Source organism: Hylobates moloch, unplaced genomic scaffold, assembly GCF_009828535.3.
Source record: "Hylobates moloch isolate HMO894 unplaced genomic scaffold, HMol_V3 SCAFFOLD_9, whole genome shotgun sequence".
NCBI lineage: Eukaryota > Metazoa > Chordata > Mammalia > Primates > Hylobatidae > Hylobates > Hylobates moloch.
Window position 1 is genome coordinate 78,995,158 of NW_026652284.1, and position 23,663 is coordinate 79,018,820.

General features: G+C 38.3%; 1 protein-coding gene across 7 annotated transcripts in view; it reads right to left on the reverse strand.

Moving 5' to 3' along the window:
• The window catches only part of STK3 (serine/threonine kinase 3), a 427,140-nt gene that overhangs the window by 306,573 nt on the left and 96,904 nt on the right, over nucleotides 1-23,663 (reverse strand). For all 7 annotated transcript variants that reach the window (XR_009214836.1, XR_009214835.1, XM_058443993.1 and 4 more), the window contains exons 5-6: nucleotides 7,742-7,906; nucleotides 7,062-7,229 (exon numbers count right to left, since the gene is read on the reverse strand). Coding sequence is in view for 5 of the 7 variants with exons in the window: in XM_058443993.1 (XP_058299976.1) it covers nucleotides 7,062-7,229; nucleotides 7,742-7,906 (333 nt within the window). In the remaining 2 variants the exon portion in view is untranslated. The remainder of the gene's footprint in view (nucleotides 1-7,061; nucleotides 7,230-7,741; nucleotides 7,907-23,663) is intronic.

Consider the following 23,663-nt stretch of genomic DNA (forward strand, 5'->3'; position numbering starts at 1 on the left):
GTCATACAAATACACTTGCACATACACTAAGACATCCAAGGTATCTACGAATACCTATGCAGCAGGGACTGGGAGATGGAAGGTATGTTAAGTGTGTTGGGTGTGGTATTACTCACGTCTCACCACTACAGAGAATCAGTTTTCCAGAATTTCTCAAGCAAATTTTATTATTAATTGAGCAGGAAGGAGGACACGGATTCTTTTCTCTTTTTTGGTGTTGGGTTTTTTTAAGTATTAAAAAATGGTTAACTAATTGTTCACTCTTTAGATGTGGACATAACCACATTTTTTGTCTCTTTTTTTAAAATCATTTGATTGTGAAAAAAGTAGTGCCATGTGATTTGCAATGGGAGAGAACTACTGTGTTTTATTTTTTGATATGCACTATAAAGAATGATCTTCTAACCCATGTCTGTTTTTACGCTACCTATACTAAAGCATTTGTTGCACCTATTTAAATGTTATGTTTCTCCAAAAAGGGAGGCGGGAGCCAGTTGGAAAATATGGTGGGTTAAGGAAAAGATTCTTCAGGAAAGGATAACATTATTTTTGAAAACATCATTCATCAAAAATAACTCTTTATGTTTGAAAATATCTGCAGGGCTCCTTTCTTTGTAAGTAGGTAGTGTAAGGACACAGAGATAGAGACCTTTTTTTAGGCTAAAATAATTCTTAATTTACTCTTAAACAGAGATTGTCATGCTTTATGTGAGTTAAATTTCCAGAAAATTCCCAAGTGCCTCCAATTATCTCCTTAAATCACATTTGACATAAATCTTCCAAAATACACTATTTATTTACACATCTTTTTTTAAAGTTATAAACATTCAGTATTGCATTGCATAGAAGTAAAAATTCTTAGTTTGATTTTTATTTTCTTTTCTTCACCTGATTCAAGAAATCATCAGGTACTTCTCCTGCTGTCCACAGACTGATCCATACAGTTCTTTCCTTACCCCATTCCCTATGCTGAACAACAGGTAAGCAAACACAAAGGTTTTTTACAGGTTATGCCTGTATTCGCAGCTACTCAGGAGGCTGAAGCAGGATAATTGCTTGACCCAGGGAGGCGAAGATTTCACTGAACAGAGATGGCGCCACTGCACTCCAGCCTGGGTGACAGAGCCAGACACCATCAAGGAAAAAAATACAAAAATTTGGTGGATGTGGTGGTATGCACCTGTAGTTCCAGGTATTTGAGAGGCTGAGGTGGGAGGATTGCTTGAGCCTGGGAGGTTGAGGGCTGCAGTGAGCTGTGACTGTGCCACTGCACTCCTTCCTGCCTGGGTGACATAGTGAGACTGTGTCAAATGGAAGGAGGGAGGGAGGGAAGGAGGGAGGGAGGGAGGGAGGGAAAGAGGAAGGAAGGAAGGAAGGAAGGAAGGAAGGAAGGAAGGAAGGAAGGAAGGAAGGAAGGAAAGGGAGGGAGGGAGGGAGGGAGGGAGGGAGGGAGAGAGGGAGGGAAAAGAAAAGAAAAAAGAAACGAAAAGAAAAGAAAGAGGGAGGGAAGGAAGGAAGGAAGGAGGGAAGGAAGGAAGGAAGGAAATGATACTATTTACTCATCTCCTGATTTAATATATATATACACACATATATATGTGTGTGTGCATATATATATGTGTGTGTGTGTGTGTGTGTGTATATATATATATATGCTTCCTAAGGCTGGGTGCACTGGCTTACGCTTGTAATCCCAGTACTTTGGGAGACCAAGGCAGCTGGATCACTTGAGGCCAGGAGTTCAAGATCAGCCTGGCCAACATGGTGAAACCCCATCACTACTAAAAATACAAAAAATTAGCTGGGCACGGTGGTGCGCACCTGTAATCCCAGCTACTTGGGCGGCTGAGCTGAGACAGGAGAATGGCTTGAAACTGGGAGGCAGAGGTTGCAGTGAGCCAAGATGGCCACTGTACTCCAGCCCAGGCAACAGAGCGAGACTTTGTCTCAAAAAAAAAAAAAAATATATATATATATATATATATATACACACACACACACACACACACTCTCTCTCTCTCTCACACTCACTTCCTAAAGGCCTGAGAAAGAGAGAAGACTGATCTCCTCAGAAGTATGTGGTTAACTGAATTCAAAACTAAATTTTTTTAACTATTCTATCTCACTGATCAAAATTAATTTGGTGGTTTCATATTTAACTTTATAAAAATATAAACTGAGTTTTAATTTAAAAAAAATTGTTTCACTTAACATTCTGATTAGACTTACTCCCATTTGCCACTACTCACTAATTTTAATCTCATAGCTGAATGTAAATTTATAAGCACTTTTATCCCTCTCCTGTTCAAAAAGCTTTATATGTTTCAATGTGTACATCATCATTTCCCTTTACTAAACAGATAATCATTACTGTCTACCACAGTGAAGATTCGGTTTACATATGCTGCAAGTTTCTTTGGTGGAAAAAAAAAGTTGTATCAAAACTAACAAATTTGGCTAACTCCTTGCCATCAAACAAATCCAGTGTTTTTAAAAGCTCTTTTTATTAGAAAATTTCTCCTTGAACATCTATATTCCAAATACTCCTTATTCTGCTCAGGAATGATAAAAGAAATATCAATCTTTGACAAACTGATAAACTAAAGCATATAAAACAAATGACCTCAGACTTAACAACTTTGAAGGACCCATTCTCAAATGACTGCAAATTTCCAATTTAACCACTTTCATTTTCTAATTTAGTGCCATCTTTAAGTTCTTCATATCCCTCAGGCTGACACCCTAAATATATGTCCTACAAAAACCTTAATCAGTGAAAAACAGTATTAATTTGTGGCCACTTAAGGAGAAGCAACTCCATTCTAAATTATCCAAGCGCAAGGCATCTCTTTTTGCCCCTAATTTTTGCTGGCCTAAGCAAGACTACTTGACAAACAGGCCTGGTGCCTAAACACGGTAAAAGGCTGAGAAAATGACTAGGAAACCAAATCCCAGTTCACTCAGTCTAGAAGGCAGCACCACTGTTCTGGAGTGTTCCTAATTATATACAGCTAGGGGGCAGGCATAGTGGAAAGGGCTAGAACTGTGAGGATGACTGCAAAGCATTTCAGAAAGACTGGATAGAATCCTCACTCCAATTAGGCAGTATCACCAGTGGCTGGGCACCCCACTACAGATGGAGGCTGGGGAAACTCACCCACCACATCCTAACTTTGTCTCTAACTTTGTTCTAGATAGCCATGTATATGTAGTAAATTGTATCATTTACTTATATTAAAATAACTATCAGGTTTTTGCCTGTATCAGCTGTGGGGTCTTCGTGTCAATCACATCTTTGTCTCATTGTGGCAACTTTGTAGATTACTGATTATCTCATTAGCCTATATGGCTACCAAAAAATGGCTGGAAAATAAAACATTAAAAATTGAAATCTGTCCATATTTCCTGCTACTCTGGAAAACTTAGAGGGTTCAAATTTTAAATTAGTAATTATAATATTGTGATTACATGGTTGTTAAATGTCTTATTTTTGTTAGCCGCTCCTCCACTTACACAGAGTTGGGATATTAACACAGAGGATATTTCTTTGGTGTCTAGGCAAAAACACAGATCAAACTGAGTTCATATCTCAGTTCTGCCACTGACAAGTTACATCATCTTAAATAACATAATCTTATCAATTTCATCCAATCCACCCAATGGAGGATAAAATATTTATTTCACAAAATTACTACAGTACAAAAAAAGTTGGTTAAAAAACTTCAATATTTCACTCACTTACCATAGTGTCATATCCTACCAGCTTTCTCATATCTTAACTACCACTTTATCTCCTCTCTAACCTCCTGAGATTCTGATTTAATCTGTTTAGGGTAGGGCTCCCCAGATGACTGCTATGCAGCAAGCATGGAGAACACTATCTATTCTTTGATCACCCCATTTCCTTACACTCTCTCTTTTCTTTCTAGACTGTGCCCTGTTAGTAACCCCCTGAAATGTCTCTCAGCAGCGTCCTTAAATTCCCTGTAGCCCCATCCTTCTAAGACACTCATTCATTAAAACCCAAACCCTCCATATCAAGGCCATAATGCATTCTACTGCACAGCAGAGCACAGTACCACAGGAAGGCCCACAAACCAGGATTAATTACACTATACTTTCTCAATTACCAATTTTAGCTGGGCCCTCAACAATTTTTTTTTCTCTCTTAGACAGCTGTTTCTTTCATTGACCTCACTATATCCCCCACCAAACTACTGTAAACCTTGATGAAACAGTAAAGTTTATTAATTTTATTAAATTTCTACACTTGAATATGTATTTTTAATATTCTACATTGACAAAATGAAAAATATGCTTAAAGCACTTCCCCACATATCAAAGAACAACAATAATCTGAAAAAAAGCAGTTGTGTGACTGAGCTGCAAGCTAAATAAACTACAAGGCTCTTTTCAAAGAACATCATTTTTACTTGAAGAATAACTAACAGAAAACTAAGGTTACACAGACTTGGGTATTTGACAGACATTTTCTCAAAAATGAACCAAGTGAACCTGTCATTTCAAGGAAAACAAAAGGCAGTACTTGTTACCAGTGATAAAACTATATCTGTTACATGATCTTAACAGCTTCCAATAATTGCAGTTCAATACTCTAATTTGTAAGACAGCTCACAAACACAAGAAAAGTTAAATAATGATATCATTTAAATAGGAAATAAACTATATTACATTTGGAAATGCACGAGGCAACACTTGATTAACTGTCGAAAGAACTGGACTGTGAAGAAATTGCCTATATACAAAATATGAGGAAAAAGAGAAATTTACTTGGGCAATAGCTGTCAAGAATGGCTCTATACAGGCATAAAATCCAAGTTGGGACTTGAAAATTTGGTAGGATTTAGATTTAAAAAAAAACACACACAGTGAGCAAGGCATCCTAGGAAGTTTGCAATATATATATATTTTTTTCTAAGAGAAATATTATTTTAAGGTATATTTTTAATAATCTATAATGTATTCATTTAAACTCTCAGGTAATATTATAAGATCCTTAAAGGAAGAAGCCACATATTACAATTCTCTGCTATCTGAGCACAGGATCAAATTTAACATGTTGAACTATTTGGTTGGAAAAATAAGATTTACACAGGGAAGAAGCAGAATAGTAATAATGGAAGTCCTAAGTTAAATCCCAGCTCTCGAACTTAACTAGGTTGCCTTGGGTAATTTAGTAAACCTCACTGATTCAAACTCAAATACGCCTACTTTGAGGATCACCCTACAAACATCCTAACTAAAAGAACCACAGATAACTAATGATCAGAGATGAAATAAGACTTTGTGTTCCTGTTTTTATGCTGACCTTGTTATTTTTCAAGTAATTTTCAAACAATTGATGCATTTTTATCTTTCATTTACCAAAACGAATTTATATACACAAGCAAGATGGTATATATTGTATACAATTATATTACTCAAAGAACTCTAGGCTGGGCATACTCCTGTAATCCCAGCACTTTGGGAAGCTGAGGTGGGCGGATCACTTGAGCCCAGGAGTTGGAGATCAGCCTGGGCAACATGGCGACACCTTGTCTCTACAAAAAATTAGTTGGGCATGGTGGTGCATACCTGTAGTCCCAGCTACTCTGCAGACTGAGGTGGGAGGATCACCTCAGCCCAGGAGGTCAAGGCTCGAGTGAGCCATGATCGCACTATTACACTCCAGGCTGAGTGACAGAGTGAGACCTTGTCTCAAAAGAAAAAAAATATATATCTCTTTAAAATGTTTCAATACAGCAGATAGATTTTTAAATATTTTCTGTATAATACACTGTTACCTATATTATCAAAATTTAACCCATAATAGCATTATAATATCAGATGTAATTCCAATTTATTCTTCTTCAGATATTCTAAAATAATGCATTCTTCCTCTTCCTATCTATTTACTTCACATTCCTCCAACCACCATGACATTACCTTCTCTTTTCTACAAATACACACATACATACACTCTTCCCCTCATTCCTACATCCTTATTGAGATAACTACAACCACTAGAGGGCAATAAGTATACAAAGATCAGTGTACCTATCTATGATGATGAACTTATCTATATGATTCACATAGTAATAAACCTAAAAAGTATATCATTAGAAACCCTGAAACATACGCAATTAGCCTTGTATATGCAAGATATATATTTCAAACTCAAAAATTATCCTGCAGAGGTCACAGAAGCATATGATGTTCAAAAAAGGAATTCCATTTTCTCAGTAAGCATTCATTAAAAAAAATTAGCCGAATTCCTTTATATGTGCATAGTAATATTAGAAATTAGGATTGCTTAATACCATCCTCAGACCAAAGAAGAGAAAGGGCAGAAAAAAAAAACACAGTAAGGTATAAATTACAGAGTGGGCAAAAAAGTGAGAAATGAGGCCGGGCGCGGTGGCTCACGCTTGTAATCCCAGCACTTTGGGAGGCCGAGGCGGGCGGATCGCGAGGTCAGGAGATCGAGACCACGGTGAAACCCCGTCTCTACTAAAAATACAAAAAAATTAGCCGGGCGTGGTGGCGGGCGCCTGTAGTCCCAGCTACTCGGAGAGGCTGAGGCAGGAGAATGGCGTGAACCCGGGAGGCGGAGCTTGCAGTGAGCCGAGATTGCACCACTGCACTCCAGCCTGGGCGACAGAGCGAGACTCCGTCTCAAAAAAAAAAAAAAAAAAAAAAAGTGAGAAATGATTACTTCCAACTCTTTCACTACCACAATCAAGAAAACAATAAACTGAAGAGCAAAGAGGATTTACCAACCCTTTCTTCTATTGAAAAGCAAGCAAAAATTTTACAGGTATATTTTTGGGGGAGGAGAACAGTGATGGTAGAGATATATAAAGCCTTCAGTTCTCTTCTCACAATTAAGAATGCAGAAGGAAGAGAAGTTAACAGTTACTAATCTTTAAGAGGTAATTTTACCATTTTTAAAAAGAATATATTTAAATGAACTTATTTAATTTATATTTACTTACACTGGCATTACAAAACTGCAACACTTATATAAGGCTAACATTTTCAGCAAACCATTATTTTCTTACCCTCATTGGATGTATATCAGCATAAGGAGGTTTTCCTTCAGCCATTTCTATAGAAGTAATGCCAAGGGACCAGATGTCGGCCACACAGTTATAGCCTATTTCTTGAATCACCTCAGGAGCCATCCAAAATGGAGTTCCTATTACAGTATTGCGTTTTGCCATTGTATCCTGCAATAACGTTACATAGCCATAAATGCTACTACAAAAGCACAAAGGAAATCTGTATGCCAAACATTCTTTTAAAAAATGTTTAAACCTCCAACGCCACAGATTATATCAGAAATTGACTATTTTGCTAAAATTTCAACTAGTTATGACATACTTAGGAATTCCGAATTCTGAAAATAACCAAGAGTCCACAGGTGACTTATCCCCACTACCATCATTAAACACAGTCATTAAAGATAGCGCTATAATGATAAAAGCTACAGAAATGAGCTACGTAGCTTCCCTTTTAGAACATTTAAGCATTTTGATTATAAGATATATTTTCATATTCAATCACCCTAAATTATAAATTAAATAATACTCAAATTTGGCTCAATTATGGTTCTTTCTCCACAAAAATTTTAAAATTACACATTTCTTTCCATTCCCCCTCGAAAAGTAATTGAAGCTTAGTTATAATCAAATCTGAACAAATTAGCCAAGTGTTTAGAAAATCATTAAAGTTAACTTACTGTTAACTGACCAGCCACTCCAAAATCTGCCAATTTTGCATGTCCTTCTGTATTGAGGAGAATATTTCCAGCTTTTATATCTCTGTGTATTTTTCTCATAAAGTGCAAATATTCTAGTCCTTTCAATGTAGATTTAAGAATGGTTGCAATTTCATCTTCTGTTAACTGGAAAGAAATATTTTTAAAACCATAATTAAAATGCCATGTTAGATAAACTCTTACGAAACAGCACTAGTAACAAGTATGTCTTTCCGTGTGTGCGTGCGTGTGTGTGTGTGTGTGTGTGTCTGTGTGTGTGTTTAAGAGACCCCACTCTGTTGCCCAGGCTACAGTGCAGTGGTGTGATGAGAGCTCACTGCAGCCTAAGATTCCTGGGCTCAAGCCATGCTCCCACCTCAGCTTCCCGAGTAGCTAGAACTACAGGCACATGCCACCCCAATAGGCTAACTTATTTTTATTTTTGTAGAGATGGGGGTCTCACTATGTTGCACCGGCTGGTCTTGAACTCTTTGCTTCAAACAATTCTCCTTCCTCAGCTTCCCAAAGTGTTGGGATTATAGGTGTGAGCCACCATGCCTAGCCACAAGTACTTCTTTCTAATGACCACTAAACCTCCAGGAAAATGCTAAAGGGGTAAATAATCGAGAACCTCTTCTTCCCACAATAAGCTTTGTTACTCTTATTACACATTTTATTAATGAAAGGATGATCAAATTTCTCTCTTTAAGATTATCAGTATCGGCCGGGCGCAGTGGCTCAAGCCTGTAATCCCAGCACTTTGGGAGGCAGAGGCAGGCGGATCACGAGGTCAGGAGATCAAGATCGTCCTGGCTAACACGGTGAAACCCCGTCTCTATTAAAAATAGAAAAAAATTAGCTGGTCGTGGTGGCGGGTGCCCGTAGTCCCAGCTACTCAGGAGGCTGAGGTAGGAGAATGGCGTGAACCTGGGAGACGGAGCTTGCAGTGAGCGGAGATTGCGCCACTGCACTCCAGCCTGGGCGACAGAGCAAGACTCCGTCTCAAAAAAAAAAAAAAAAAAAAACAACAACAAAAAAAAAACGATTATCAGTATCAGCAGGGCATGGTGGCTCACACCTGTAATCCCAGCACTTTAGGAGGCTGAGGGGAGCAGATCACTTGAGGTCAAGAGTTTGAAACCAGCCTGGCCCACATGGTGAAACCTCGTCTCTACTAAAAATACAAAAATTAGCCAGGCGTGATGGCGTGCACTTGTAATCCCAGTTACCCAGGAGGCTGAGGCAGGAGAGTCACTTGAACCTGGGAGGCAGAGGTTGCAGTGAGCCAAGATCACATCACTGCACACCAGCCTGGGTGACACAGCGAGACTCTGTCTCAAAAAAAAAAAAAATTATCAGTATCATTCCTAAAGCAAATGACGTATCTCAAGAATCAGCCTGATATAAGGAATCACAATAGTGATTTCCCACATCTTCTAACACTGGGGGGGCACTATCACAGCTAATATCTGTTCTGAAAAAGTAAATTCAGATACTTCCCCTGAGATATTTCATTCTTGATGAAAATGAAACCAACAGCTTTACATAAAGGAAAGTAAATGAGGGAGGGGGGCTTGCAATGAATCTTCTGCGAGAAGCTCCTACACCAATGCCACTCCTAACCCTTCCAAGTTCTGGACTTCTGACCTAATATTGAGAACTCAGAAGAAAAATGTCAGAGAAAGATTAGGAAAATGGAAACACAAGCAAAGACTACCAGAGGAGGGAAAAGGGGGAGAGTAGAGAAGGCCAAGGAAGAGAGGGATGGGAAAGAAAGAAAATCTTCTTAACAGTTGTAGCAGTAGCACCACAGCTATCTGTACCAGGCAACGTGCTAACAGTTTTGCATGCATTCTCTCACTTATTCTTAAAACAACCTTGTAAGGTAGTGTGATATTATGAAATCATAAGAAATATTTGGTCTTTGTAGGTTCTTGGCACAAAATCTCCTAAGACCCTGTGAATTGACTGAGTGAGTGAGAAGTTGAATCAAGATATTTTATCTTTGTTTTCTCACCCTCTCACAAGAGTGACAGGGGCTGTCTTTTGTCATTCATAGTAAGCTCCTTTCAACCATGCCAGAATTTATACTGATCAGGTGACTCTTGGTGGGAGCCTAGATAGCTTCAGGATGGGAGCTGGTCCCGGAAAAACCAACCAAGTGATTAGAAGTTTGGAAATTTCAGCCCGACTCCTGACTTACAGGAGGGCTGCTGGGAGAGAGGGGGTAGAGATTTAGTTAAGCACAAATGTCCAAAGACTTAATCAATCATGCCTACGTAACAGAATCAACCATAAAAACCCTAAATCATAGGGACTGCTCTCAAGCTTATATTCTATCTATAAGCAACAGGATAATTTGATAGAAAATAGGATAACACAGGAAAATGTCTGTGAAAATTGCTATGAGGACAATAATAGAGAGCTACTGATAGAGAACAACTGAGAAGCTACTTTAGATTGACATTCAAGAAGGCCCAAAAGACATTTTACTGAAGTCTAAATGACATAATGGGGCCAACCATGTGAATGGCTATCTGGGAACATACACTCCACAAAAAGGAAAAAAAGAAGATTAAAATATCTTGATTCAATTTCTCAAATTTTCTAAAACACTGAAGAGAACACTTTCAAACTCATTTTAAGAGGCATTATTCTGATACCAAAGCCAGACAAAGTCACCACAAAACAACTACAGACCAATATCCCTTATGAACATTGATACAAAAATCCTCAACAAAATATAGCACACCCACTTCAACAAGATCTTAAAGTGTTATACATCATGACCAACTGGAATGTATTCCTGGAATGCAAGGTTGATTCAACATACAAAATCAAACAATGTAATACACCACCTTAACACAATGCAGAAGACACCACATGATCATTTCAAATGAAAAGAGAAAAAGCATTTGACTAAATTTAACTTCTTTTCATAAAACACACAACTAATATGAATAGAAGGAAACTATCTCACCATAGTAAAAGCCATATACAAAAAACCCAAAGTAAACATCATACTCAAAGCTGTAAGACTGAAAGCTTTTCCTCAAAGATCAGGAACAATGCAAGGATGCTATTAGGTTGGTGCAAAAGTAATTGCAGTTTTTGCCTTTTTTTTTTTTAAAGTAATGGCAAAAACCGAAATTACTTTTGCACCAACCTAATACTTCTGTTCCACATAGTACTGGAGGTTCTAGACAGAGCAATTAGGGAAGAAAAACAAATAAAGGCATCCAAACTGGAAAAAAAGAAGTAAAATTATCTCTCTTCACAGATGATATGATCATATACGTAGAAAATTCTAAAGATTCCACAAAAAAAACCTATTAGAACTAATAAATAGGGGTGGAGCCCAGAAGGCCGAATAGGAATAGCTCCAGTCTACAGTTCCCAGCGTGAGTGACACAGAAGACGAGTGATTTATGCATTTCCAACTGAGGTACAGGGGTTCATCTCACTGGGGAGTCTCGGAAAGTGGTTGCAGAACAGAGGGTGCAGGGCAGTGAGCGTGAGCCGAAGCAGGGCGGGGCATCACCTCACCTGGGAAGTGCAAGGGGTCAGGGAATTCCCTTTCCTAGTCAAAGAAAGGGGTGAAAGACGGCACCTGTAAACTCGGGTCACTCCCACCCTAATACTGCGCTTTTCCAACAGTCTTAGCAAACAGCACACCAGGAGATTATATCCCGCGCCTGGCTCGAAGGGTCCTATGCCCACGGAGCCTGGCTCACTGCTAGCACAGCAGTCTAAGATCAAATTGCAAGGCAGCAGCGAGGCTAGGGGAGGGGCGCCCGCCACTCCAGAGGCTTGAGTAGGTAAACAAAGCGGCCAAAAAGCTCGAACTGGGTGGAGCCCACCGCAGCTCAAAGAGGCCGGCCTACTTCTGTAGACTCCACCTCTGGGGGAAGGGCATAGCCAAACAAAAGGCAGCAGAAAGTTCTGCAGACTTAAATGTCACTGTCTGACCGCTTTGAAGAGAGTAGTGGTTCTCCCAGCACACAGCTGGAGATCTGAGAACAGAAAGATTGCCTCCTCAAGTGGGTCACTGACCCCAGAGTAGCCTAACTGGGAAGCAGCCCCCAGTAGGCGCAGATTGACACCTCACACAGCCAGGTACTCCTCTGAGACAAAATTTCCAGAGGAACGATCAGGCAGCAACACTTGCTGTTCACCAATATCCACTGTTCTGCAGCCTCCACTGCTCATACCCAGGCAAACAGGGTCTGGAGTGGACCTCCAGCAAATTCCAACAGACCTGCAGCTGAGGGTCCTGACTGTTAGAAGGAAAACTAACAAACAGAAAGGACATCCACACCAAAACCCCATCTATACATCACCATCATCAAAGACCAAAGGTAGATAAAACCACAAAGATGGGGAAAAAACAGAGCAGAAAAACCGGAAACTTTAAAAATAAGAGCACCTCTCCTCCTCCAAACGAATGCAGCTCTTCACCAGCAATGGAACAAAGCTAGACAGAGAATGACTTTGACAAGTTGAGAGAAGGTGGCTTCTGACGATCGAACTACTCCAAGCTAGAGGAAGTACGAACCCACGGCAAGGAAGTTAAAAACCTTGAAAAAAAATTAGACGAATGGCTAACTAGAATAACCAATGCAGAGAAGTCCTTAAAGGACCTGATGGAGCTGAAAACCATGGCACGAGAATTACGTGACAAATGCATAAGCCTCAGCAGCTGATTCAATCAACTGGAAGAAAGGGTATTAGTGATGGAAGATCAAATGAATGAAATGCAGCCAGAAGAGAAGTTTAGAGAAAAAAGAATAAAAAGAAATGAACAAAGCTTCCAAGAAATATGGGACTATGTGAAAAGACCAAATCTAGGTCTGATTGGTGTACCTGAAAGCGATGGGGAGAATGAAACCAAGTTGGAAAACACGCCGCAGGATACTATCCAGGAGAACTTCCTCAACCTAGCAAGGCAGGCCAACATTCAAATTCAGGAAATACAGAGAATGCCACAAAGATACTCCTCGAGAAGAGCAACTCCAAGACACATAATTGTCAGATTCACCAAAGTTGAAATGAAGGAAAAAATGTTTTAAGGGTAGCCAGAGAGAAACGTCGGGATACCCACAAAGGGAAGCCCATCAGACTAACAGCTGATCTCTTGGCAGAAACTCTACAAGCCAGAAGAGAGTGGGGGCCAATATTCAACATTCTTAAAGAAAAGAATTTTCAACCCAGAATTTCATATCCAGCCAAACTAAGCTTTATAAGTGAAGGAGAAATAAAATACTTTACAGACAAGCAAATGCTTAGAGATTTTGTTACCACCAGGCCTGCCCTAAAAGAGCTCCTGAAGGAAGCACTAAACATGGAAAGGAACAACTGGTACCAGCCACTGCAAAAACACGCCAAATTGTAAAGACCATCAATGCTAGGAAGAAACTGTATAAACTAATGAGCAAAATAACCAGCTAATATCATAATGACAGGATCAAACTCACACATAACAATATTAACCTTAAATGTAAATGGGTTAAATGCTCCAATTAAAAGACACAGACTGGCAAATTGGATAAAGAGTCAAGACCCATCAGTGTGCTGTACTCAGGAAACCCATCTCACGTGCAGAAACACACATAGGCTCAAAATAAAGGGATGGAGGAAGATCTACCAAGCAAATGGAAAACAAAAAAAGGCAGGGGTTGCAATCCTAGTCTCTGATAAAATAGACTTTAAACCAACAAAGATCAAAAGAGACAAAGAAGGCCATTACATAATGGTAAAAGGATCAATTCAACAAGAAGAGCTAACTATCCTAAATATATATGCACCCAATACAAGAGCACCCAGATTCATAAAGCAAGTCGTTAGAGACCTACAAAGAGACTTAGACTCCCACACAATAATAATGGGAGACTTTAACACCCCACTGTCAACATTAGACAGATCAACAAGACAGAAAGTTAACAAGGATACCCAGGAATTGAACTCAGCTCTGCACCAAGCAGAACTAATAGACATCTACAGAACTCTATACCCCAAACCAACAGAATATACATTCTTTTCAGCACCACACCACACCTATTCTGAAATTGACCACATAGTTGGAAGTAAAGCACTCCTCAGCAAATGTAAAAGAACAGAAATTATAACAAACTGTCTCTCAGACCACAGTGCAATCAAACTAGAACTCAGCATTAAGAAACTCACTCAAAACTGATCAACTACCTCAACTACATGGAAACTGAACAACCTGCTCCTGAATGACTCCTGGGTACATAACAAAATGAAGGCAGAAATAAAGATGTTCTTCGAAACCAATAAGAACAAAGACACAACATACCAGAATCTCTGGGACACATTCAAAGCAGTGTGTAGAGGGAAATTTATAGCACTAAATGCCCACAAGAGAAAGCAGGAAAGATCTAAAATCGACACCCTAACATCACAATTAAAAGAACTAGAGAAGCAAGAGCAAACACATTCAAAAGCCAGCAGAAGGCAAGAAATAACTAAGATCAGAGCAGAATTGAAGGCAATAAAGACACAAAAAACCCTTCAAAGAATCAATGAATCCAGGAGCTGGTTTTTTGAAAAGATCAACAAAATAGATAGACCGTTAGCAAGACTAATAAAGAAGAAAAGAGAGAAGAAGTAAATAGATGCAATAAAAAATGATGAAGGAGATATCACCACCGATCCCACAGAAATACAGACTACCATCAGAGAATACTATAAACACCTCTATGCAAATATACTACAAAATCTAGAAGAAATGGATAAATTCCTCAACACATACATCCTCCCAAGACTAAACCAGGAAGAAGTTGAATCTCTGAATAGAACAGTAACAGACTCAGAAACTGAGGCAATAATTAATAGCTTACCAACAAAAAAAAGTCCAGGACCAGATGGATTCACAGCCGAATTCTACCAGAGGTACAAGGAGGAGCTGGTACCAATCCTTCTGAAACTATTCCAATCAATAGAAAAAGAGGGAATCCTCCCTAACTCATTTTATGAGGCCAGCATCATCCTGATACCAAAGCCCGGCAGAGACACAACCAAAACAGAGAATTTTAGACCAATATCCCTGATGAACATCGATGCAAAAATCCTCAATAAAATACTGGCAAACTGAATCCAGCAGCGCATCAAAAAGTTTATCCACCATGATCAAGTGGGCTTCATCCCTGGGATGCAAGGCTGGTTCAACACACGCAAATCAATAAACATAATCCAGCATATAAACAGAACCAAAGACAAAAACCACATGATTATCTCAATAGATGCAGAAAAGGCCTTTGACAAAATTCAACAACCCGTCATGCTAAAAACTCTCAATAAATTAGGTACTGATGGGCTATATCTCAAAATAGTAAGAGCTATCTATGACAAACCCACAGCCAATATCATACTGAATGGGCAAAAACTGGAAGCATTCCCTTTGAAAACGGGAACAAGACAGGGATGCTCTCTCTCACCACTCCTATTCAACATAGTGTTGGAAGTTCTGGCCAGGGCAATCAGGCAGGAGAAGGAAATAAAGGGTATTCAATTAGGAAAAGAGGAAGTCAAATTGTCCCTGTTTGCAGATGACATGATTGTATATCTAGAAAACCCCATTGTCTCAGTCCAAAATCTCCTTAAGCCAATAGGCAACTTCAGCAAAAGTCTCAGGATACAAAATCAATGTGTAAAAATCACAAGCATTCTTATACACCAATAACAGACAAACAGAGAGCCAAATCATGAGTGAACTCCCATTCACAACTGCTTCAAAGAGAATAAAATACCCAGGAATCCAACTTACAAGGGACGTGACGGACCTCTTCAAGGAGAACTATAAACCACTGCTCAATGAAAGAAAAGAGGATACAAACAAATGGAAGAACATTCCATGCTCATGGGTTGGAAGAATCAATATCATGAAAATGGCCATACTGCCCAAGGTAATTTATAGATTCAATGCCATCCCCATCAAGCTACCAATGACTTTCTTCACAGAATTGGAAAAAGCTACTTTAAAGTTCATATGGAACCAAAAAAGAGCCTGCATTGCCAAGTCAATCCTAAGCCAAAAGAACAAAGCTGGAGGCATCACGCTACCTGACTTCAAACTATACTACAAGGCTATAGTAACCAAAATAGCATGGTATTGGTACCAAAACAGAGAAATAGACCAATGGAACAGAACAGAGCCCTCAGAAATAATGCCGCATATCTACAACTATCTGATTTTTGACAAACCTGACAAAAACAAGCAATGTGGTGTCTCAGCCCGAAATCTCCTTAAGCTGATTAGCAACTTCAGCAAAGTCTCAGGATACAAAATTAATGTACAAAAATCACAAGCATTCTTGTACACCAATAACAGACAAACAGAGAGCCAAATCATGAGCGAACTCCCATTCACAATTGCTTCAAAGAGAATAAAATACCTAGGAATCCAACTTACAAGGGATGTGAAGGACCTCTTCAAGGAGAACTACAAACCACTGCTCAATGAAATCAAAGAGGATACAAACAAATGGAAGAACATTCCATGCTCATGGGTTGGAAGAATCAATATCGTGAAAATGGCCATACTGCCCAAGGTAATTTATAGATTCAATGCCATCCCCATCAAGCTACCAATGACTTTCTTCACAGAATTGGAAAAAACTACTTTAAAGTTCATATGGAACCAAAAAAGAGCCCGCATCGCCAAGTCAATCCTAAGCCAAAAGAACAAAGCTGGAGGCATCACGCTACCTGACTTCAAACTATACTACAAGGCTACAGTAACCAAAACAGCATGGTACTGGTACCACAACAGAGACATAGATCAATGGAACAGAACAGAGCCCTCAGAAATGATGCCGCATAGCTACAACTATCTGATCTTTGACAAACCTGACAAAAACAAGAAATGGGGAAAGGATTCCCTATTTAATAAATGGTGCTGGGAAAACTGGCTAGCCATATGTAGAAAGCTGAAACTGGATCCCTTCCTTACACCTTATACAAAAATTAATTCAAGATGGATTAAAGACTTATATGTTAGACCTAAAACCATTAAAATCCTACAAGAAAACCTAGGCAATACCATTCAGGACATAGGCGTGGGCAAGGACTTCATGTCTAAAACACCAAAAGCAATGGCAACAAAAGCCAAAATCGACAAATGGGATCTCATTAAACTAAAGAGCTTCTGCACAGCAAAAGAAACTATCATCAGAGTGAACAGGCAACCTACAGAATGGGAGAAAATTTTTGCAACCTACTCATCTGACAAAGGGCTAATATCCAGAATCTACAATGAACTCAAACAAATTTACAAGAAAAAAACAAACAACCCCATCAAAAAGTGGGCAGAGGACATGAACAGACACTTCTCAAAAGAAGACATTTATGCAGCCAAAAAACACATGAAGAAATGCTCATCATCACTGGCCATCAGAGAAATGCAAATCAAAACCACAGTGAGATACCATCTTACACCAGTTAGAATGGCCATCATTAAAAAATCAGGAAACAACAGGTGCTGGAGAGGATGTGGAGAAATAGGAACACTTTTACACTGTTGGTGGGACTGTAAACTAGTTCAACCATTGTGGAAGTCAGTGTGGCAATTCCTCAGGGATCTCGAACTAGAAATACCATTTGACCCAGCCATCCCATTACTGGGTATATACCCAAAGGACTATAAATCATGCTGCTATAAAGACACATGCACACGTATGTTTATTGCGGCACTATTCACAATAGCAAAGACTTGGAACCAACCCAAATGTCCAACAACGATAGACTGGATTAAGAAAATGTGGCACATATACACCATGGAATACTATGCAGCCATAAAAAATGATGAGTTCGTGTCCTTTGTGAACAACCCCATCAAAAAGTGGGCGAAGGATATGAACAGACACTTCTCAAAAGAAGACATTTATGCAGCCAACAGACACATGAAAAAATGTTCATCATCACTGGCCATCAGAGAAATGCACATCAAAACCATAATGAGCTACCATCTCACACCAGTTAGAATGGTGATCATTAAAAAGTCAGGAAACAACAGGTGCTGGAGAGGATGTGGAGAAATAGGAACACTTTTACACTGTTGGTGGGACTGTAAACTAGTTCAACCATTGTGGAAGTCAGTGTGGCGATTCCTCTGGGATCTAGAACTAGAAATACCATTTGACCCAGCCATCACATTACTGGGTATATACCCAAAGGATTATAAATCATGCTGCTATAAAGACACACGCACACATATGTTTATTGTAGCACTATTCACAGTAGTAAAGACTTGGAACCAACCCAAATGTCCAAATATGATAGACTAGATTAAGAAAATGTGGCACATATACACCATGGAATACTATGCAGCCATAAGAAATGACGAGTTCATGTCCTTTGTAGGGACATGGATGAAGCTGGAAATCATCATTCTCAGCAAACTATCGCAAGGAGAAAAAAACCAAACACCGCATGTTCTCACTCATAGGTGGGAATTGAACAATGAGAGCACATGGACACAGGAAGGGGAACATCACACACCGGGGCCTGTTGTGCGGTGGGGGAAGTGAGGAGGGATAGCATTAGGAGATATACCTACTGTTAAATGACGAGTTAATGGGTGCAGCACACTAACATGGCACATGTATACATGTGTAACTAACTTGCGTGTTGTGCACATGTACCCTAAAACTTAAAGTATAATAAAAAAAGAATAAATACAACAAAGTAGCAGTATACAAAATCAACCCATGAAAATCAGATATATTTTTATACATTACCAATGAGCAATCTGAAAAGGAAACCACAAAAAAAAATTCTATTTACAATAGAAATAGAATTTCTTTATTTTGAAGAATAAAATATTTAGGAATTAATTTCACCAAGGAGGTGAAATATCTGTACAATGAAAACTACAAAACACTGCTGAAAAAAAAATTTAAGACATTAATAAATAAAAACCTATCATATCTTCATAGATAAGAAAATTTAATGTTTTTAAGATGCCCATGCTACCCAAAGCAACCTATAGATTCAATGTAATCCCTATCAAAATCCCAATGATGTTTATTGCAGAAATAGAAAAACTTTTCCTAAAATTTGTATGAAATCTCAAGGGGCCCCAAAACAATACTGAAAATAGAAGAACAAAGCTATAATTCTCACAGTTCCTGATTTCAAAACTTATTACAAAGCTATAGTAATCTAAACAATGTGGTATTGGCATAAACACAGACAGATAGATGGATGGAACAGAGTAGAAAACCCAGAAATAACCCTTGTATATATAATCAAATTATTTTCAACAAGAGTGTCAAGAACATTCAATAGGAAATGAACAGTATTTTCAACAAACAGTGCTGGCACAACTGGACATCCGTGTGCTAAAGAATAAGTTGGATCCTTACCTAGCACCATATACAAAAATTAATTGAAAATGGATCAAAGACCGAAACATAAGACCTAAAACTATACCACTCTTGGGAAAAAATAAAACGGCAAAAACCTCATGATACCAGATATGGTAATGATTTCTCAGATACAACCAAAAAGGCACAGAGAACACAAGAATAAAACAAATTGGACTTCATGAAAATTTAAAAAAAAAAACCTGCACATCCAAAGACAGTATCAACAGAGTAAAAAGACAACCCACAGAATGGGAGAAAACACTTATAAATTACATATCTGATAAGACATTAATATACAGAATATATAGAGAACTCCTAAAACTTAACAATAAAAAAATCAAATTCAAAAATGGGTAAAGGACTTGTACAGACATTTCTCCAAAGATATACAAATGGCCAAGAGGCACGTGGAAAGATCCTCAACATCACTAATCATAAGAGAAATATAAATCAAAAACATAATGAGATACCACTTCATACCCATTATGATGGCTATTATCAAAAGACAGAAAAGAATAAATGTTGGCAAAGAAGTAGAGAAACTGGAACCTTTGTGTATAGCTAATGGGAATGTAAAATGGTACAGCCTCTGTGGAAAATAGTATGAAGATTCCTTTACAAGTTAAACATAAAATTACCTTTTGACCCAGCAATTCCACTTTTGGGTAAATACTCAAAAGAACTAAATGCAGGGTCTCAAAGAGGTGTTTTTGAACAAGTTTCACCTCACGATGAGCGTACACGCATGTTCATAGCAGCATTATTCACAATGGCTAAAAAGTGGAAGCAACCCAAATGTCATTTGACAGACAAATGAATAAGTAAAATGTGGTAGAAACATACAATGGAATTTTATTCAGCCTTAAAAGGGAAGGCAATTCTGCAATATGCTACAACATGGCTGAACCTTGAGTACATTATGCTAAATGAAGTAAGTCAGTCACAAAAAAGACAATTAATGTATGATCCTGCTTATATCAAATACTCAGAGTTACCAAAATCACAGAGATAGACAGTAGAACAGTGGTTGCCAGGGGCCGAGGTAGCACAGAATGGAGAGTTAGTGCTTAATGGGTACAGAGTTTCAGTCTTACAAGATGAAAAGAGTTAGGGGGATGGATAATGGGGATGCTTACACAACTTTATAAATGTATTTAATGCCACTGAACTGCACACTTAAAAGTGGCTAAGATGGCAAATTTTGTTTATGTGTATCTTGGCACAATAAAAATAAAACTGAGGGGGGAGAATGCCTTGATTCAGGAAAAAGCTCACCATATTTGAGTTGAATAAAGAAGGCTGAAGTTTAATGCACCAGAAGACTAGCTCTAGATGAGATCTGAGAGACAAGCAAGGACCAGATCACACAAGGCTTTACTGGCCATAGATAAGGAGTCTGGATTATCTGAAAATTCTGGTACTTCCAGGAATTTATTCTCTACCTCAGACTAGATGGTCTGACTTGACAGCGCAGAGAAAGCAAGCACCATACTCTAAAGCTGCACCATCCAATAGAGTAACCACTAACCACACATGGCTCCTAAACATTTGAAACGTGGGTATTCTAATTTCAGATATGCTGTAAATGTAAAATATACACCAAAGATCAAGGCTTAGTACAAAAAGAATGCAAGCTATTTTGTTAAAAATTTACATAGATTACCCACTAAATATTTACATATTATGTTATGATATTAATATATTAATGTTGAACATATAAAATGTTAGTGTTTAATGTAAGTATTAAATATGGTATTTCATATTATATAATATTGTTATATATTAATATGTTTGATACATTATGAAAGTTAATTTCACTTTTTTTAATGTGGCTACTCAAAAATTTAAAATTATATGTGGCTTGTGTTTCTTTTGGACAGTACTGCACTAGAAAGGGTCCACAAGAATGTTTTGTGAACACTTTGTTCACTGATGTATCCACAATGCTTGGAACTATGCCTGGCGTACAGATAGCACTTGATAAATAATGAATGAATGGGTACAGACTTGTCGATACAAAAAGAAAGGAGACACCTTCATCTGATGTTCCCAATCTTTCTAAGTTAGTGGTATGCAGCCAAATGTGAGGGAGTGGGAGGTAGGAGTGTTGTTTAGGGCCACCACAATGGACCACTACAGACGGTGGGCAAGGTGGTGGTGCTGTCATATGCACCTAGGTTTTCTCGTCTGTCCTCATCCTCCACTCTTTGTATAAAGACTAAAAAGCTTGGGGTGTTAATAAAAGCAGCATCAGCCCATAAAATTGTCTTATTTAGTTACTTCAGTACAGACCTTTTTAGTTACCTAGACTTCAATTTTTATCTCTTAACATTCTACTATTTCCAACCAATAAGTCACTAATTTTCTATTAACTCTGATTTGTTATCTCTGCTTCTGTACCCTGTATTTCACTGCTCTACTAAAGAATGTTCAGAATTAAATAAACTAACTGTACTTCAGGGTCTTAGGATCTGTCTGATTTCAATGCTATAAAGCCACTGGACAAATCCACAGCAAGTCTAAAGGAGGATTTTCTAGGGATATTATACTAATTCATGAACTGTCTGGCTTTGCTCAATGACTTGAAAGGGTCATTCCAACTCTATGATTCTATGTTATCAAAGTACCTTCATGTAGAGGCAATCTTCACTAAATAAAATTCTCACTCATTTAAGCATCAATCTATGTGTTCATTCAGTAAATATATTCTTGACTGGCTCTACCACAGCGCTGATACTGTTCAAGGTGCTGGGTATACACGGACAAGGAAACTGATAATCCCAGTCCTAATGAAGCAGACAAGAATATCTGAGGGCATAACCTGAATTTGGCTCCAAACTGTTAAAGGTGGAGAGTGCAGATCTGAAGTTTATACAGCCTCTCTTTCATTATGCTTTCCTCCCTTTGGTAACAAACCCCTCCCACTACTTCAGAGAGTCAAGGTCTTCCTATTCGCTTCATATCCTCCTTAATCAAAAAATGATGCAATATCCAGTCATTCATACAAGTACATGAATAGAGCTTAATTTAAATTTATTTTAACAACCCAATTTAGTATTAAGGCTTACAAGCAGTATCTGTACTTTAAGACTTTTAAATTCAATTATGAAATGAAAGGTTCCTATCCCTCAATAAAATCACTTTAAACAACAATAAACAGGTGGAGAAATATTTTCTAGAACATAAAGGCATACTGTTGTCTTAAATTTTTATATTTCTTTACAGTTTGTAAAAAATATTTTATGTGATTTCTCTACTCAAGTAAGTAAGCAGAAACACTTATTATTATTCCTTTTAACAGATGAGGAAACAAATTCAGAGAAATTAAATGGACTACCGAATGTCATACAACTACTAAGTAGCAAACCTCACATTTCTTCAACAATCAATATTACTTCCATCCCACCACTGCCAGATGTCACAAACATAAATATATGAATTAGTCTAATATAAGAAAAATTGGGGCCAGGCATGGTGGCTCACGCCTGTAATCCCAGCACTTTGGGAGGCCGAGGCTGGTGGATCACGAGGTCAGGAGATCGAGACCATCTTGGCTAACACAGTGAAACCCCGTCTCTACTAAAAATACAAAAAAAATTAGCCGAGTGTGGTGGCGGGCACCGGTAGTCCCAGCTGCTCGGGAGGCTGAGGCAGGAGAATGGCATGAACCTGGGAGGCGGAGCTTGTAGTGAGCATAGATCGCACCACTGCACTGCAGCCTGGGTGACAGAGCGAGACTCCGTCTCAAAAAAAAAGAAAAAGAAAAGAAAAATTGGGGGTTTTGAGACTTGTTCTAAGGGTGATATTCAAAATATCTAACAGTCATTAAAGCAAATGTCTAATTAGAACAGTTGCCAACCACAATACCAACCAATCAAAACAGCTACCAGTGGTAAACAACAGTAAGAACAGATACCGACCATAAATAGGCAGTAAAAATATCAGACAGAGTAAGTGCCCCAGCTCAGCATTCAAATTTAAATTATTTTCAATGGTATGCCAGACAAACAAAACAAATATACCTGTTAATGAATTGTAGAAGTAAGCACACTCACCTGGCCTGAAGAGTAACCCTGAGTACATTAATGGGTGGCTTTATGAGCATTTTATTGAAAACAGATGCTTAATTCTGCTAAAACAAACATATAAATCAAAGATTTAAACATTTTAAAAATACTTAGAAGAAAACCAAAGTAAGTTTCAAATCACTAAGCAGGAAAGATAGTTTCCAATCAAAAAAAGCAAAGAAAGAATTATGAGAACTTATTAGTTTTGTCTACACAAAAACTTAAAATACATAAGCTTAGAATACATACAAGGTTCTACATAACCTTAGAAAACTCAGAAAAATAGCCAGTTATGGTGGCACAGGCCTATAGTCCCAGCTACTCAGCAGACTGAGGTGGGAGGATCACATGAGCCCAGGAGTTCGTTCAAGTCCAGGCTGGGCAACACAGTGAGGCCTCGTCTCTAAAAAAAAATAAATTTTTAAAAAGAAAAAAATAGTCATAGCAAGA